This window comes from Syngnathus typhle, linkage group LG18 (genome assembly GCF_033458585.1).
Source record: "Syngnathus typhle isolate RoL2023-S1 ecotype Sweden linkage group LG18, RoL_Styp_1.0, whole genome shotgun sequence".
Taxonomy (NCBI): domain Eukaryota; kingdom Metazoa; phylum Chordata; class Actinopteri; order Syngnathiformes; family Syngnathidae; genus Syngnathus; species Syngnathus typhle.
In genome coordinates this window covers 6,446,155-6,464,518 of record NC_083755.1, presented here as the reverse complement: position 1 = coordinate 6,464,518, position 18,364 = coordinate 6,446,155, and the positions used below count along the sequence as shown (strand labels likewise).

The following is an 18,364-nucleotide window of genomic DNA, read 5'->3' as shown; positions in this document are numbered from 1 at the left end:
CAACAATAACTTAAATCCCTCTTTAAAAAAAAAAAGCAGGAAGATTCCTCATATAATTTTGCGATTGCATTGACAGTGTCTGGCTACATGTGTTGCGCCACCATTTGTGTTCATATATTGCACTGCGACCATCTGTTAGCCTCTCTATAAAATTCTACGTTAGCAAGAATCGCATTGTGTGGTTTACTGTATTGTACTTTTGTATTTTTTGGGGTGCTATTAAATCCTGCTTTACTTTAAAGAGGGATTGCGCTCATATATTTCTATTTTTACAAAATCATCTAAAAGTGTAGCATTGTGTGAAAGCTAAATGCTTACCTTGCAGCCACTTTTTTTTTTATTCTACCTGCCTGCGTTTGTAATCTCGGACTGTATTGTGCAAAGACTTTTCGCGACCAAGTGTTGCTTTCAAGCCCGTATTTCATGTCATTTCTTTCAAGCTGGCAGCACAGGACGCCGAGAGTTATGAAGCTTTGGGCTACACTTGGCACGGAAAGCTCAGTCGCACGGTCTGGGGAATAGTATTTCCGAAGCATTAAGCGCCAGCGACACCGTGTTCGATCTTGGAGATGATGGTGATGATGACAGCGGGAACCTGATTGATGAAGGTCATAAAGCCCAAAGCGTTGGTCTTGGACTGAGTGCCTTTAGCTTGGCGTTGTTTGCAGAAGTACTATCCCCTTTGACCTTAATGTCTCCCCTTTACCCCAGTGACCTTTGATCTTGGAAAAATGACACTTTTCAACAACAGAGGTCACTTGGAAAGAGTAATCAATTTACTCTTGGAAAATAATTAAAACTACTTGTGGTCTAATGCCATGTGTCCCAATACTTTTGTGTAAATTTTAAGTCTACACATTTCCTACAAATCAATGATAAATATGGATTGCAAAGTTGCAGTGTGTTTTTCCTAAGGCCAATGGGAAGAGGGGAGTCACATTGTTAAACACATTGTCAAGAGACGGGGGGGAAAGGCGTAAGAACCAAAAGTAAGCCACACACAACAACACAAACACGACACTCAGACGGCATTGAGACTTTGTGTGTAACGTGTAGGAAAAAAAGAGCCCACATACACACGCGTGATATGATACAACCTGAAGGGAGAGACGACAACAACAACAACAGAGGTACGTCAGACGACAACAACGTGAACGGCTATTTCCCGTTTCTTCAAGTGTGTGTTTTCTCTTTTTGCCTTTTATGCTATTGCACTCAGGACTGCAGGGGCGTAGCTATCATTTGAGAAAGGGGGCGTGCAAAAACAAATTTGTCCCGTCCCGTCTGTCAACTACACCCATGCATGACTGTATGCGTATTTGAAGCTTTACACGGATACACACACATGATCCCAAGACTGCGAAAAACAGCAACAAGAAAAATGAATGTACTGTATTGGTAGAGCAAACCAGCTATGAGATTGGTTGGGCTGAGGTTAGGTTTGATATGGTGACTAATTGGCGCTAGTGCACCGTAGGAGTCTGCACATTTGAGGAGACGTGAGCGAGTGAAGAAAACCAGTTTTGTGTGCATTTTGTGTTGCTGTGCTGCTGCTGCTGATGCTGTAGTCACAGTGACATCACTGCAATGATGCAATACATGATGGCGAGCCAGATGGAGTTGAATGGACGCTTGAAGCCGAATCTGTAGCTAGCGCTCTTTTGACTTTTTTTTTTTTTTTGTATTGATTTCTTTTTTTTAATTTCTTTTTATTTTTTTGCATTGTTACCTCTGGTCTATGGTTTGATCCAGGAGGAGGTGGAGTTTGCATTGAGGTCCTGCTGTAACAGAGACCCTTCCATCTTATACCAATCCTCAGTCAGAGGGGAGTCTGGGCTGGGTGCCAGGGCTGCTGCCTCTAGTTTGTTGTCAACAAGGGGATGAGGGGTGGTGTTGAAAAGTTTGGAGGGAGTGTGGGGGAGTGTTCAGGTGCAGGTTGGCGGCAGCGGTGGTTTGATTGCGATGAGTGGCGGGCGGGTGATTAGATGGATGAATGGATGGATGGATGAATAGATGGATGGATGGATGGGTGAAGGTGTTAGGTTGTCATGAGCACAAAGATGATGGCAGAAATTAAAAGGGGAGGGAGGATTGGGGTCGGGGTTGGATGTGGCACAAAGGAAAAAGGGGATGCAATATGAGGGCATGGATTTAAGGAAAGGGGGAGGGGGAATGGGGCGGGGGTTAAGGGAGGTGAAAGGACCAAATAAGGGGGGAGAGAAAGAGAGAACCAGAAGTGACGAGAAGTAAATTAATGCATGGTTAACTGTCTGAGTCCAGAAGACAGAGAAAGACTGTTTATGAGCATGGATGGATGCTACTGTACGGACAACCAAACGCACGGACACCATGGAAAGATGGAGCAAGTCAAACGAGGAATAAAATCAAAGAGACGCACAGAAACTTTCCACATCAGACACGAGTAATCAAACCAAGCGGTGATACGGACAACATGGATGTAAAGTGGCGCTAACAAACAAGAGCAGAGCACAAGAGCTGAGTGTGCATGTGAGTCTGTGATCGGCTCTTCCACTTAATGTGCACTCTCCTGTCTAAAGCAGCCCTTGCGACATGTTTACCCAAACGTACACACAACACCTTGGCGTCGGTGCTTTCCCGATGTCGGACGTACCTTTCCGCACATTCCCATCCGTGGCTCGGAATTCCCTGGTGTTGAGCAAGAAGCAGGCCCGGTCCTGTTGGTAGCGTTCCCGAGTGGGACCCCGCCCTATTGGGCTCCTCTCATCAGGGCTGAGCACCTGGTCGATGGTGGGGCAGTCTTCGTTGGCCAGCGCGGCCGAGGCAGCATCGCCGTTCTGCTTGGAATCTGCACAGGGAAGTTTGGGCAGCGTTAGAAAATACACACTGGGACATAAATATGAGTCAGTCAAAGGAAACACCAGGGGCAACAAATAATATAAAAACAGCAGGTGCCCTGACATTGAACCCTGTGGAACACCATACGACACAGAGTGGGCCTCTGAAACTCTTTCACGCAACCCTGACACAGTCACGCACAAATTAAAGAAAAAAAGTGGAAATTAGTCAAACATCCTGTCTAAACAGCTCATGAATAAGCAAACAAGAATTTTCTAATGAATAGAAGAAGCAAGGCAGTCTAAATGTTCAAAGCGCTGACGTTGGCAATAATCCTGACCTCTCTGATGCATTAAAGGTGCGCCGACACACGTAAAAAGCAATCAAAGAGCCAAATGACCTCCCTTCCGGGTTTTATTGGTGAAACCACAGAGAAAATATTCCAAGTCAGCGCAATCGGAAGGCATTAAGCTGTTTTAATAGATAATTGACTTCACTCTTCCCCCTTCAGACCATTACATAGTGTTGGTTTGTTCCTGGCTGGCAGATGGGTGCCTGAAGGCAAGTGTGGAACTGGCAGTTGATAATAAATTACACATGAGATCTGATGGGCATGTACGAAAGCGGGCAGAATTCTTAAAGACAAAACAAAAATGAAACAGCTCACCTCTGTTGATCTCTATAATTTCTTCTTGGGCGAGAGGACAGTCGCCTCCGAGGCCTCCAGATCCCATGACTCCACCTAGGACATTTCCCAAGAGCCTCTGCGGCGAGGCTGTCGCCATGGCCAGAGCGTCCGGTTTGCAGTAGTTGGGAGACCCCGGTTGAGGCGCTCTGGGAATATGTTTGTTCTTCTTTTTGGGCAACTTTTGTTTGGCCATGGCCAGCGAGTAGTACATGCCGAAGTTGTTGACGATGACGGGGACGGGCATAGCGATGGTCAGCACGCCGGCCAAGGCGCACAGAGCCCCCACCAGCATCCCCGACCACGTCTCCGGGTACATGTCTCCGTAGCCCAGCGTGGTCATGGTCACCACGGCCCACCAGAAACCGATGGGGATGTTCTTGAAGTTAGTGTGGGCGTTGGCCGCCGGGTCGTCCGGGTGGGCTCCGATCCTCTCCGCGTAGTAAATCATGGTGGCGAAGATGAGGACGCCCAGCGCTAAGAAGATGATGAGCAGGAGGAATTCGTTGGTGCTAGCGCGGAGGGTGTGGCCGAGCACTCGCAGACCCACAAAGTGGCGGGTCAGCTTGAAGATCCGGAGGATGCGGACAAAGCGCACCACGCGGAGGAACCCCAGGACGTCCTTGGCGGCTTTGGAGGAGAGACCGCTCAAGCCCACCTCCAGATAGAAGGGCAGGATGGCCACAAAGTCGATGATGTTGAGGGTGCTTTTGAAGAACTCCACTTTGTCGGGGCAGAAGATGACTCGCAGGAGCACCTCGATGGTGAACCAGATGACGCACACGCCCTCCACGTACGTCAGCCAGCTGTCGGTCACCACCTCGTAGACGATCTCCTCGCGGGTATGGTTGCCCACCGTCACGTTCTCAGTCTTGTTGAGGATGGTGTTGAAGGCCTCATGCGTCTCCATGCAGAAAGTGGAGATGGAGATGAGGATGAAGAAGAGGGAGCCAAACGCCACATACTGGGAGGGCACAAACAAGAGAAACCAGCAAGATTATTAAGAATAGCGAAAAACAAATAAATACATGAATGAAAACATCAACAAAGCAGCCATTTTGTTTTTGGGGCCTTTTAATTGAAACCCAGTTTTCGGTTGCTTTCTAATTTAAACAGTTTATATTACACACCTTCTACCTCAGTTCACTTGTGCATATATTGCACTCAACTTGTCCAGGAGATAACTCAAATCTCTGGACTTTAATTTAATTAGATTGCAGGTATTGCCTGAGTTGAGGTCCGGGTGGAGTTTGTGAAATGGGATCACTCCTAATCTTTCTGTACGTTTCATTATAAGCCATTGACAAGCGTAAAAACACATTTTTGTCCGTAAAATGCCACTTTGACTTCATTTCCTCTCTAATGTATTTTATTAGCACAGTTGTAAAGTGCTCTTCCCTCCTCTTTGAGAGTTTATTTCCCAAGCATGGAGACTCCTCCCATTACTCATCAAGGCAATTTTCTGCATGAACCGCGCGTGCACTTTCTATATGTACTCAAGCACTTGTCAATGAATCAATTCCATTGTGTGCACGGTTCCGGCGCAATCGCTCCCTGGCGTGGTCCGTTTCCAGCGGGGCCCCGTTGTGTATTTATAGACGCGGTATACTCTGTCAAATAAATAATAAAACATGGCCCAAAGAGCAAAAAAAGAGGAAGGTAATTCATACTTGAGTGAAGCCCATATATAAAGGAGCCTGAGTGCCCTTAGTGTATCTACCGTGCGTGCCACTTTGTATTTTTTGACACGGCACGCTTACGTAATATCCCGAAGAAACTTTCGGAAAAGACGCACGGGCCGATTTTATTTGGAAGTGTTGTGTCCAGTAAACATGGCCTGCAGGAACCCATTGGAGAGCCGTATTAGCTCACGTCCAACACAATAGTCCACTTTTGTAACCCAAAGATTTCTGCTTCTATTTCTTTCCGGTACCTCTTTTCTCCTCTGCTATGTCTGACCTACTTTCTCAGATTGCTGCAGTGCTCTCCCCCTCTAACGCCCAAACACACACACGCTTGGAGCTTCTCAATCACCCTCCTCTTACCGCTATCCCCATGCCGGTGTGTCTCGGGGAAGCGGGATAGGACCAGCGGGACCTGCTTATTACGTGTCCCCCCCCCCCCCCCCCCCCCCAAAGTGCCATACACTTGAGATGACGTAAGCTGCACGGCACAAATAGCACATATGATTTTTCAAGTGCCGGTTCCTGCTAAATTTGGGTGCAAGTGGTTTTTTTTTCTCAAATCTTGCTGCAACACACCCGGACACCGGTGCTATTAATACACAGTCAAATAAAAAGGAAAAAGCTTTTCAAGTAACGCCCAAAATAACACAGCTTTCAGCTAATTGCAGAGCATTTCTTTCTCTACCAAATCCCGCTCGAGTCTCAGGAGAGCGGCCTCAACCTGCGCACAAAGGAGAAAAGAGGGAACAAAAAAAATAGTGGCCAAGCTACAGTAACACACAAAAGAGAAGATAGTGGCAAGGCTACAATGGCGTCGTCCAAGCAGGTGGAAGCGAGTGGAAATAGAGCCAAGAAAATCTTGATTGAAACTCAAGGCTAGGGGAAAAGTAAAGGATGGAAAGTCCAGCTGGGGGCAGAAGGCAAACAGAATCTTCAGCTTTTTGCAAGAGGACATGTGGACAAAATTAATTTAGCGTTTACATTTCAAAATGGCCGCTTCGCAAATTATTCCAACGTGTTTGGGGCTGCCGGCTCACGTAGGCGACCGACATGAATCGTCTCCTGGAAAAAACTCGGGACGCCAGCCAGACAAACGACGACCGACACACAAACGCACACACACACGTGCCGCATTGAGGGGACGGACACCGGCAAAAGAAAGAGTTGGAGGACAACGATAAAAAAGGAGGAGTTGCAATGTGTCATACTTATTTATACACACACATACATGGATCCCCTGCATCATGAGAGCACGCGCTGCTGTGAATATACGATGGGCTGGTGTGGCGTCGAAACCTATAATGCGCAACAATTCCCTACAGTAAAGCCCCAACGCGTGTGACACCTGCAGCCGAAATGACCTTCAAGGCCCGATGGAGTCTCCTTCGCTCGCTAGACTCTCAAATTAGATTCAGCGAGATCATCAACATAAATTTAAAAGGTTGAGCGTCACAGAGAGAAAAAGAAGGAGGGGTGGTTGATGGAGCGTTGATTATGTTTGAAAGTGAAACAGTGATGGCGCGTGCTTCTCGCCGGCCGCCATGAGGAGCGAAGACGACAAAGCGGCAGCGAGGGTGTACGCGTTTTTCCTTAACGGGACTCTCGTGGTGCCGTGTTTACTGCGGCACCATCCAGAAGAGCTTTATCATTACAGTATTACAGCCCCCCACCCACCCATCTCCATCCCCATCCCCTGCCTGGCTCTGGGTCACCATGGCAACCGCTGCGTTAGCCTCCGCTTTCAGGCACCAAGGACAGGCAGGACTGAGCCAAATAGTGTTCCAATGCAGCTGCAATACCGAATCGGTTTGCATGCACGGGAGGCAAATTGTGAACCCACGTCAAAATGCACAATCAAGTCAAAATGACAACGTATGTCAGAGGAGACCATAAGAGGACAAAAGAAAGACGAGGACCAAGCGGAGGAGTCGTGAACTTGGAAAAAAGCGAATTCAATCCTCCATTTGTGAAATTCCGATCGGCATCTGTGGCTAAAACATCGAACTCCAATTGGATTGCATTTAGTTTGTAAGAATGACATGGCTGACAGATTGTGTTGGCACTGCTTTTTCCCCTTTGGCTAATCTCCAGAGTCAGCCAAGAAGCATTCTTTTTTTTGTTTGGACTCCAAATCTCACAATTAAAACTACAAATACAGTATATTAAAGACATGACACTTGGCTACTTAACAAAAAAAAAATGGACCGCCATGTTTGAACCGCTGGCAACAAAAATGACAAGACCCATCTGTGAAAATGTACAAATATATTTCGTTTTTAGCCATAGTTGCCGCGACGACTTCAGTTTCCGAGATTCCCCGAATGACTCAAGCCCTTGACACGCTACGGCTGAATCGGTGAGCCCTCCCCGCACGCCGGCGCATAACGTCACAGTCTTATCAGCGCTGCGGTATTCACGAGCCCCCTCGTCCTCACCCCCCTCCCCTCCCTTTTCTCCCCCATCGGTTGTCATTGCACTGCAGTCGTGTCAAACATTAGCGAGGACAAACAAATACTAACAGTGAGCTAGCTTCATGTGTCCTTTCCCTTCTCGCATCTGCTTTGTATTCAGCACATTTTACTGCAGCATATTATGTGCACTTGTCCTTGCGACGCAGCCCCCCCCCCCTCGTTCTCAGCCAATCCCGCCTTTTCTTTTTTAGCTCCATCACTCTCTCTTTCTCGACACCCTTCGCCGTGTCCGACACACACTGGGAGAGTTTGCCTATGGCATTTTTCTTTTGTCCTCTTGTCTGTCTGACTGTGACTATATGCCGGAGTGGGAGGAGTTACGTTTAGCCCGGGTTGTTAGAAGAGAGTTTTTCAAGATCAGTCAAAAGGAGCAACTACCACTTCCCACTGGTCATAAAATGATCTATAAAACGGGGTGCTGACCAAGCATTATGTAGCATGAATTAAATACTGCCTTTGCGAGTGAAACCCTCAGGACTGGTCCAAGTGGTGAGTCATTGGTGTCCGCAACCGGCTGGACCAGGAGGCACAACCAAGAGAAAGCAGATGGTCGAGCGGGAAGAGACACGCCCGGTCGGAGGTTTTGCAATCTGCCGCCATGTTTTTGTCATGATACAAACAAAGATTCTGCTACAATTTAGTGACACAATATAATGTATTATATTTTTTGAGAGGGCAGGGCCGAACAAATGGGGGCACTCCTCCGAGGTTAACCCGAGGAGGCGTGTCGGATGCGCCGATTTATCCGTACGCCGTAAACGAAAGCGAACCCTCAGCTGAATGCTTTATGGGCCTCTCCAATGTGGAAAGGTGAGCGTGCCAAGAAGGATTGATGTCCACTCGGGTGTTTGAGAAGGTCAAAAGTCACCCTAAGTGTTTTCTAATGGGAGCGGGTCAATGTGTGTTTGGACCACGTCGCCTCTTTTTACTTACACTCTGCCCTGAATGGTTCCTAGAAGTTACCATGGAACCAAATCGAAGTCTTAGCGTACCTGTTTGTAATTTAACTTCTCCTGGTCCCGAGAACATGGTCCTAATTGACTGCAAGCAGAAGACTGAGTCAGCACTTAACCAGGAAGGCTAAATTGATCTGGGTGCAGAGGAGGAGGAGGAAAGTACAGAAAGATGACATGAGCAGAATTTGGAGTGATGGGCATGACATTCTCACCATGTCAACACTTTGATTCCGAGTCTGAGCTATTCTTTAAAACAAACGGAGCATTTTTTTTTTTTTTTTTTGCTAAGCTCACAAGCGGCCCACAGGGGAGAGGAGCACATGGGGGGGAGTCGGAGGCGGGCTCGGCAGCCGGGCTTTTCCAACAGGTACAAGTGGGAAGCGCAAATACAAGCAAAGGAAGCGGTGTTTAATCCCGCAACGCTTGAGCACACTTGCGCGTCATTGCGGGGACACTCGAGAGCGAGAGCGAACCATGTTTGCACTCCAAGAAAAGGAATCCTGCTCTTTGGGTTCACTAAGGGGTTGTTTGCGACAGAACCGCAAAGCAATCATGTTAAGTCAACATACTGTAAACAAACCACAAAGTGATTCCAACATATATGCCTAAGCATAAAAAGTTTGTGTCCGTTTGGGATAGTATTCATATTGCAGATTTTTTTTTTTTTTTTTGTAAATTGATTGCATGTCTATTCGGCGTATTTGCCAGACACAGCTGGACGTATTTCAACTATCTCCCCCTTAAGCTGTGTTGACAAAATCTTCTCCAAGGTGATCTTGTCTTTTTCCCTTGTCTAGCTGTTCACCTGCCGATTTTTATTTTATTTTTTTTCTGTCCACCGCAGTGGTTTTCTATCAGGGGACAGCACGTCCAGGCGGTCTCAAATTTGGCAGCAGTGTGCACTTCAACACAACATAAACGCGATCGCCGTGACCTTCCGTAAATTGGTCGATTGGAAGACGAGATGACCAAAAAAAAAAATGAGCAGCATTTGCTGCTTCAGCGATGAGCAGCAAGGACAGTCAGTTGAATTGGACCAGCTTCTTATTTTAAGGCCGCAAAGAGACGATGCTAATATGAACACACAAAAAGGAGAAGATAATCAATTGGATATCAATCGATCGGCGGGCGGGCGGGGAGAAGAGCCGAGCGATTGAATGGCGCGAGCCTTCAAAGATAATCGAAGATGCAAAGCCGAGCCCCCCCACCCCCATCCTTCACTCCATTTTCCCAGCGTCTCTCTCACCCCTTCTCCATTTCCCTCTCGCTCAGCCTATCTGGTAGCAACCCCCACCAGCAGCAGCAGAAGCAGAACCCTCTGCACCTCTTTTCTCGTTCTCCAGCGCTCCCCCCCTCCTCTCTCCGGCGTCTACTGCAGCAGAAAAGCCAGCATAGATACCAGCATGTGTGTGCGTGCTGCTACGGTACATTGGCAAAACATGAAACGAATTGGCGAGGGGGGGACTGAAATGAAGACATTGATTTGTTTGATTCATCGGGCACAAATCATTAGACCGATGCCTCTCCTCCTGTCTCCTTTTATTTCCCCTCGTCTGCTTCTCATCTGTCCCTTCCCATCTCCAACATGTCCTCGCCTCATTTGCATCTGTCCGGTTCTGTCGGTTTGGAAGGTGGGGGGGGGGAGCTAAGGGGGTCACATCATAGTTTGACGCCGGCGGAAACACGTGAATGCATATTGGGGACTATACCTGCACTGCACTCTGCATACCCCCCCCCCCCTCCACACACACACACACAACTTCAATATGTATTTCCTTTCTTTTGCAGCTACACACTTGCTTTTTAACGTAAACATATTGCAGCAATGCAAACGCTCAAATTAATGATTATTATAATAATTATTATCCATGGTCCTATACATAGATTGAAGTGAAATGCTCCAGATGTTCCCAGAGCTCTTGCCAACATTTCATGACTACATTTGAGACAGTTAAGACACATTCAAAGTGATTTGATTTGCATGCATCATTTCCTCATCCTAATCTATATAATCCGTGTTTTTAGACTTCAAATTTGGATTTGGGTGTCCTGAATTGGGAAGATCAAATTCAGCTGGGAAAGACTCCGCAAAGAAGCACAAATCTCCACTGCACCAAAAGACAGCTTTTTTTTTTTATTTTTTTTTAGCTGAAATAAAAACAGCACGCTGATGTGTGTTTTTAACACACGCAACGCGGGACAAGTTGCGCGTAAAAGTCACAGAAGCCCGCGCGGAAACGTCATGTAGCGTCCAAATGGGATGGGGAAGTGGGGCGGGGGGCAGTCATAAACAAGTGGAGCAGCACCAAGGGCAAACGTGAGAAAAGACGAGAGCCTCTTTTGCTGCAATAACCCCCCAAAAAATGTATGGCGAGGATGCGCATTGAAATCAATGAGCAGCAGGAGTGAATGCGGCGTGAAGACTTTTGATGTGTGCCTCTTCCCATCTGCGTTAATTATTCAGCAGCAGAAAGTCGACGTCTTGCACGCGAGACAGGTAGCAACAGTGGTGCCTTTCGCTTCTGCCGTTTGCTCATAACTTTGGCAAAAAAAAAGTTCAACTCACCCGAGCGTATTTGGACGAGTAGGGGTCCTCGAAGAGCGCCCAGATCTTGGGCTGCCAGGTTTTCCACCAGCCCGCCCTCCTGGCATCCTCCTGCATGCACAATCTTTTCAGGTCCCCATCGGCGCCCCCCAGGGCCGGGTCGTCGTCGGGCGCGTCGGGCTCGGGTGTCTCAAAGCTGTCCAGCGCCTCCTCTGCGTCACGGTGCTGGCGGTAGTTCATCCAGCAGCACGCCTCCACGTCCGTCTCGTCGATGCCCCAGAAGGCTAGCTCCTCCTCGAAGAGGGGGCCGCAGACATCGTTGGGACAATGCAGCTTACCCGTGCGGTAGTAGTTGAGGATGAAGGAGAAAACGGACGGGTGGCGGTCGAAGAAGAACTCATCCAATTTGGGGTCGTAGTCAAAGTTGCTGAAGGCATCCGGCTCGGTCAGCCACGACAAGCGCGTACCGGGCAAGGTCTTCAGGGTGCTCCGGTACGTCTCATGGCGCACCCCGCCGCAGTTTATCACGATTTTCTCGCTTTCCGACGGACAAGTCATGTCTGCGCTGTAACATGCTTTGTTGGACGACTTGTTCCCACCCTTGCGCCCTTTGAAAGAGGATACACACACCGAACTGAGCATAGAGGACCGGGGGTGGGGGAGGAGGGAGGAGGAGGAGGAGGAGGAGGGAGATGAGAGCAACCGGAGGGAGGAGGGAGCTGGAGTCTGCGGGAAGAGAGAGAGAGAGAGAGAGCGAGAGGGAGAGCGAGAAAGCATTTTAGTGGACTGTGGATTCTCCACCATATCAAGATGAAAAAACGTCACCAAATAACCTTGCTTGTATTTCTTTGCTGTGAAATGTGGGACAGACAATTTTCATAATTGCAAAAATGAAAAGATTACATTGAATTCCTCAACTTCAAATGTTAGTTTGGTTTGTTGCCTTGAAATTGCACTTCAGCCAAACTTTGTTTTTTACAGCGCATAGAAAAAATACTAATATTAAAACTCATCACAAACGAGGACTTTTTATAAGACTCAAATATGCCGAGTCTAAGTCTACACAATCTGGTTCAAAGATTTTTTTTCACACCATTATTTTGAAGAAAAAAAACTTTTACATCAACAACAACAGCAACAACTGAACATTAAACAATCACAACCGATCTCAAAAGAGACTCAAATCATACTTGCCACAATTCATGGCACCTCGAATTAAACCCCAAATAAATGTTTGCTTTCTAGCAGTGTTATTTAACATGTAACAAGTTATAATATAAATATATAATATAAAGTTATGAGAGGGTGTGCACAAATTCATTAAATTAAATACAACAAATATTACGAAATGCATGTTGGCCAGATTATAGAACAGAGCGGACCGGTTGTGGCCCCCGGGCCACATTTTGCTCATCGCCTTCTCACCCCCCCCCCCCCCCAACACACACACACATTGTTCATGATAAAGTCTTTTAATTGCCTGGCACGGTTATGTCCCAGCTCCCCCGTTTCCCCCTCACTCCTCCGGCAATCTCTAAATTGATCCGACTGATGCTCAAGTCGGTGCTCGTTCAAATCCTCGCCCTAATTAGGCCACTGTGAGAGGTGCCCCCCCCCCCACCCCCATCCCTGCACGGACACACTCGTGAGCAGATGAAAAACAGTGGGAAACTGGCAAGAAGGAGCCTGGTGGTGCGGAGGGGGATGCTCGCCCCCCCCCCTCCCCCTTCCTCCCACTTTGCTCCTGATCCCGAACTCATTTGTGACGTCAGGTGCCGCAGCACCATGTATGTGAGTGTGTGTGTTACTTGCCTCCCAGGAGTGTGGCGTGTCCATGCTTATGTTATGCACTAAATTCATGCTATGCCCAATTATGACACTTTCTGCCAACAGAGTAGGAAAATGGAAGAATGGGGAGAGGGGCCAAAAGGGAGACAAGTGAATGCATCACAGTGGATCGTCTCGGAGAGTGTGCCATATAAGTGAATGAATTGGGCTGCAGTACACACATACACGCATCGCCATTCACAGCTATGTGGAAATCCATGTTATGTCCTCTATTTAAAAAAAAAAAAAAACACTCAGGCCCCCTCCCACTTTTTAGACTCTCTCTCCTGCACTTTCCCTACCTCGCTCACACTCACGTTGCGCATTGAAAGCATCATCATCATCCTTAAAGGAGTGAGAGTCAAGACTTCTTCTATTTAACAATATTTTTTTGAAAAAAAGAAAACTCTTGAAGGGAAGCTTAAATTCAGGTAGGTTATGGGACTGCATGAACTTTGCAACTCAAAAGTTCCTAACTAGAAAAGTCGCACTGGCCGGGGGAATAATAGCAGGCTCGATTTCAGCACCACGGAGAGCTCCTCCGCCGCCTTTACTTTGCACTATCTAACCGTCCGTTGTTTTGGTTGGTCGGCTGCTGAATATTTTATACACCGTCAGCCACAACTTGTCTCTAAGTGTGGTTAAACGTCTGGCTTTGTCCTCCTGGTGTCACGTGTGGTCGCTTTATTGATCACCAGTTTGGACGATGTGGCGGGCGAGTTAAGTGCAGATTGGGTGTTTTGTTTATTTGGTTAGTTTTAGGAGGCAGTTTTAGCTGCAAACGAGTGTGGTGCAAGCGAGCCGCTGCACTTCAATGCGGAGGCAAAGCCGAGGAGGGAGGGGGACAGGTATGAGCAGTAAAATGGAGGAAGGCTAAAAAGCATGGAGGTGAGAAAGGAGGCGGAGTGTTTCTACGCATTGGAAAGCGCGCGCGGGGAGGGGAGAGGGGGTTCTCTCTCTCTCCCCTTCTGTTTTTCTCTCCCTCTCTCTTTTTCCTGCAGCATTTCTTGACTTGGCTACCCGTGTCCTGCACCTCCGACCGAGTGGCACGCTCACCTGGCCGAATGCGCTAAGAAACGCAGCCATGGGTGGGGGGCAAAAAAAAAGGGGAGAGAAAAAAAACGCTTTGGGAGAGGAGCGGAAACACTGCGGTGAGAAAAAGGGAATGGTGCATATAGCGGGGGGGGGGGGGGGATTATGGGATGCAGTGACTGCGAGGGGGAGGAGGATATCGGAGGAGTGCTGACTATGCGGAACCAACCTGGCTGTTGGCAGCAAAAGCAAAAAAACAAAGAATCACAGAGGGAGGGGACAGGAAGGGAGGGAGGGGGGTTACATGAGAAGGAGGAAAGGACAACGGGGGATAAATTGTGAAAAAAAGAAAAGAGAGAGCAGCTATGGATGATGGTGATGATAGGTGATTAGAGAGGACGAGAGGGAGGAAAACAAGCATATGGGGTGTCAATGCAGGGAAATAATGTTTGTCATGCATGCATACACACGTGTGCATGTGTGTGTGTGTGTTTTTATGCGCCCCCCCCGCCCCTTTCGCTGCCACCCGCTCCCTCATCAAAGGATGTAACCACAAGGCGTCATGCTGTTCCACCCAGATCGCTTCCCTCCCTCCTCCCTTCATCCATCCTCTTCTCTGCATCATCAGTCTCAGTGCACAAGAGCTCTCTTCCGGTGAGATGGAGATACTGCAGCCGAGCACTGCGGTCACCCCCTCCCTCCCCTTCAAGTGAGTTTTTTTTTTTTTTTTTAATCCTCATGAACCGTCATAATTGAAGCTACATGCTACTTGCAAATATTTTTTACAGCACTCAAAGGAAAACAAGGCGCTTGTCATCATAACAAAGCTGGTGGCCAATTCCCAGCACACGAATAAAGCAGGCAATCAATTAAGCCAGCAGAAAGGAAATGGGCCGCCCGGCTACTCGAGCCGGTGTGGTGCTCCCTGAGGGCCAACCAATCCAAACACAACACGGCAAACACACCCCTTGGGGGGGTCTTGACCTTTGTGGTCAGCACGCAGAAGCACTCCTGATTTACATCAGTGGTGGGAAGTAACTAAGTACAAATACTTTACGACGGCAAATAGAGTGAACATCAAGTAAAAGTTTGATTTCCAATATGCGGTCTCACTAAACTAAACTACAATAAATAGAGCAAAAAAAAAAAACATCCACCTGTTTTGATCCATCTCAGGGGCGGCCATTTTGACATTATACTGCCCTCTGCTGTTAAGTGAAAATGACATCACAGCGTCTAAGGGCTCAGCTTTTTTTTTTTATATATAGTATTTTAATCCACTAGATGACCATGACAGGAAGCCTAAAGGTCAGCAATGACTTTGAGCATTGAGTCGACGTGGGACAAACTCAAATGTTATTAGCACTGGGTGGTGCTTGAATAGCCATATATGGAAAGAGAAAAAAAAAGTCTACACACCCTTGGCCAAATGCGGATATAAAAAAAATTAGATCAGGATAAAACGTTTAAAAAATTGGTCCACTATTAACATGGCCAATTAACATGTACAATTCAATCGAAAATGTATTTCTACCTCACCAAATTATTTTCAATGGAGTTGCACAGCTCATATGGCACATTTAAGGTAGAACAAATTCTGAAAAGATTTTTCCTCAGTTTGGTGTTTTGGTTGCACGAAAAAGTAATCAACTGTGCATCTACGGTTTCCTTTTCTTTATTGTTTATCTTCCTCAATTCTATATTCTCAAATGTAAAAGTCGTAATGTAAGGATTATTTGATTCCGTATCATCCAATAATCGGCCCATCATTAGACCTCAAGGGCTCCGAATGGACTTGGAACAGCCAATGTTTGACCCACAAGACAAAGCAAATGGGCGGAAGTGAGAGATTAGCCAACAGGGGGAAGGGAAGGAGGGTTTATAGATGCTGGGTAGAGGAGAGCTGAGAAGGACAGGGATGAAAGGTCAACGTCAAGGTCAAGGATTTGGAGGTTTTCCAAGGCGCTGGGCGGACACGACAGGAACGCGTCACCTCCATAATTGTCATTCACCTCCAAAAGAAGAATCCACTGCTTCCTTCTTATCACTTGTTTTTTGCATCCTACTGGCAGGTGGGCTCATTTTGGGTTGGTGTTGGGGTGGGGTAGGTGGGGTAGGTGGTGGTGGTGGTTTCTGGGTTATCCTCAGTCTAAAAATAGCAGCAGCTGTAGATTTATAATGCAGGACCAGTGAGTGTGTGTAAAAGAGTGGACGGGGTGGGGAGCAAATGGAGGAAAGAGAGGCGAGAGCGTTACGGGAAACAGAACGACGGAGCCAGTTGGCAGGCGGGAAGTGACGGAAGGAAGCAAGCCAGGGGCGTTATGAAATTGGAGGCTTGGCATGAATATGTGCGTGTGTGATGCTGCGGAATGCAGAAGATGGAGCAAGTTGGCAGAGGTGGAGGTGATGCTGTGTCAGGAAGTCTAGACGTTTAACCACCATTTCCTGAATGAGATCATAGCCGGTGTTTAACAATACATCTTTGCCTGTGCATGCGTGTGTGTTGTGCAATATGGTTTCTTTATCAAACCATCCCCTCTCAGGCCTTGACACACACACACACGCACACACACACATGCAAGTCAAAGGGTGCAGAAAAAAAGAGCAAGAAGCATGCCCATCTGCAGTATAGGGAAACACCCACCATTGCAGATGAGTTATATACACACACATAATATATACATATATATATATATAAACACTGCACGTCACGGCTGTGTAAAGGTGCGGGGAGGCGAATCGTGCACACGCAAGGACAAAACGCGACTTGTTGAATGCGCCTCGCCGCTCACTAAATGTAAGCTGCAATAATGAGGCGGAAAAAAAAGCAGTCTTCAATTGAACGCATGCACGCTCGATCCACGGACACGCTTAATACTCACTCGGCTCGTGCAGGTTCCGTGCGCCAAACCCGGAAATAAAAAAAAGCCAAAAGGATCAATCAGCGCGTAGTTTTCTTTTGTTATTGGAGGATTTCACACTGTATCCAGTCGCTCCAGTCAGATGATTCATTTTGCGGGGGGAGTTGGGGTTTTTTTTTTTCTGTCGCAATTTAGTGAATGGAGGAGAGGGAAAATGCAGATTGGTTACTTAGATGAAAATGAAGCAAGAAAAAAACACCCTGAGAACTGCCTCGCTTTCTCTCACTCTTTTTTTTTTTTTTAATCTGTCACCTTTTTGTGTTATTGCCTGGACCTAAATAAATTACACCCCGCTACCATTTCTCTGTCTGTCTCGTTTCTTTCCAAATATTTCAATGGAGATGCAGCCCAGCTCCCTTTGCCTTGTCCCTCTCTGTGTTCCTTCAGAGGAGCGTCACCTTCTGCACGATTTTTTTTTTTTTTTACCCTCCCTCAGACGATAAATGTGGGCGGATTAGACCCAAGACAGAACGGTGGGAGGAACCCGAGCTCATATGGTCAACTTCATCAATGCATGCGGGGCTGCAAATACGCAAATTGATACAGAAATGAAATGGGGAGAGAGAGAGAAAAAAAAAACGCACCCACGGCAGTGAGCGGCGTGAGAATTGTGTTGATTTATTGCCATCTGTTCAATCGTTGCTCTCTTTTCTCTCTCTCTCTCTCTCTCTCTCTCTCTCTCTCTCTCTCTCTCTCTCTCTCTCTCTCTCTCTCTCTCTCTCTCCCCCTGCTCGATGGATGCACAAACACCATTTTGTCTACAGGTTTCCAGCACTGACAACAGCGGTCATGTGGCACGCTGCAAACACTGACATCCGTCTTTTGTCTCAAAAGCAGCTTTGTGCTTTTACCTGTTACATTGGGCTTGCTGAAACTGTCATGGAATATCCAGCTCCTCTTAATTGTGCCACATAAAGCTATTATTACATTTAGATCTATTCATAAATAAATACAAATACAGTTTTGAGGCCACCCTATGGTCATTTTTTATGTCACTAACTAGGTCACACCTGCTTAAAGGTACCCAGTTGTAACTTCCAAAATGTCATAACATACAGTAATTATTCAACTAATTTATTTCTAAACATGCTCTCATATCAAGCTTTTATAATTTGTCTAATAAAAACGTGATGCTGGAACAGATTCATGTCATTTCAATTCATTTCAACTGGAACGACTGATTTGATATACAGACTCAGAATTGCATATGTCCGACAGTCAGCAGTACTGCTAATGCACTTATTGACAGGAAATGCCAAGAGTGAGTGCTTCATATAATCTCATGAAAATTACAGTGATTGTATAAGAACGAAAAGGGCTAGCTCGTATCTGCGGTGCGTGCGGCCGCAAGCGTACGCCGAGAAACGAGCTGAGGAAAGACGACAAGATGACCCGAGTTGTGTGCTGACTATCAAGCTGCTTGTG

The 18,364-nt window shown here is 47.0% G+C and overlaps 1 protein-coding gene across 1 annotated transcript; it reads right to left on the bottom strand.

Annotated features, from left to right (window-relative positions):
- Positions 1–1,736: 1,736 nt before the first annotated feature.
- Positions 1,737–17,327, bottom strand: kcnc3b (potassium voltage-gated channel, Shaw-related subfamily, member 3b). Its single transcript, XM_061264772.1, has 5 exons — positions 16,901–17,327; positions 11,181–11,885; positions 3,485–4,466; positions 2,633–2,827; positions 1,737–1,858 (listed from the first exon to the last, which is right to left on the bottom strand). The coding sequence occupies exons 2-5, from the start codon at positions 11,799–11,801 to the stop codon at positions 1,737–1,739; spliced, it is 1,920 nt and encodes a 639-aa protein (XP_061120756.1). The 5' UTR covers positions 11,802–11,885; positions 16,901–17,327.
- Between the last annotated feature and the right edge of the window lie 1,037 nt (positions 17,328–18,364).

Coding starts and splice junctions, on each gene's coding strand:
- kcnc3b (XM_061264772.1), bottom strand. CDS start 11,801: ATGCTCAGTTCGGTGTGTGTATCCTCTTTCAAAGGGCGCAAGGGTGGG. Junction 2,828..3,484: donor AATTATAGAGATCAACAGAG/GTGAGCTGTTTC, acceptor TTCCCTGTGCAG/ATTCCAAGCAGAACGGCGAT. Junction 1,859..2,632: donor GGATGGGAATGTGCGGAAAG/GTACGTCCGACA, acceptor ACAACAAACTAG/AGGCAGCAGCCCTGGCACCC.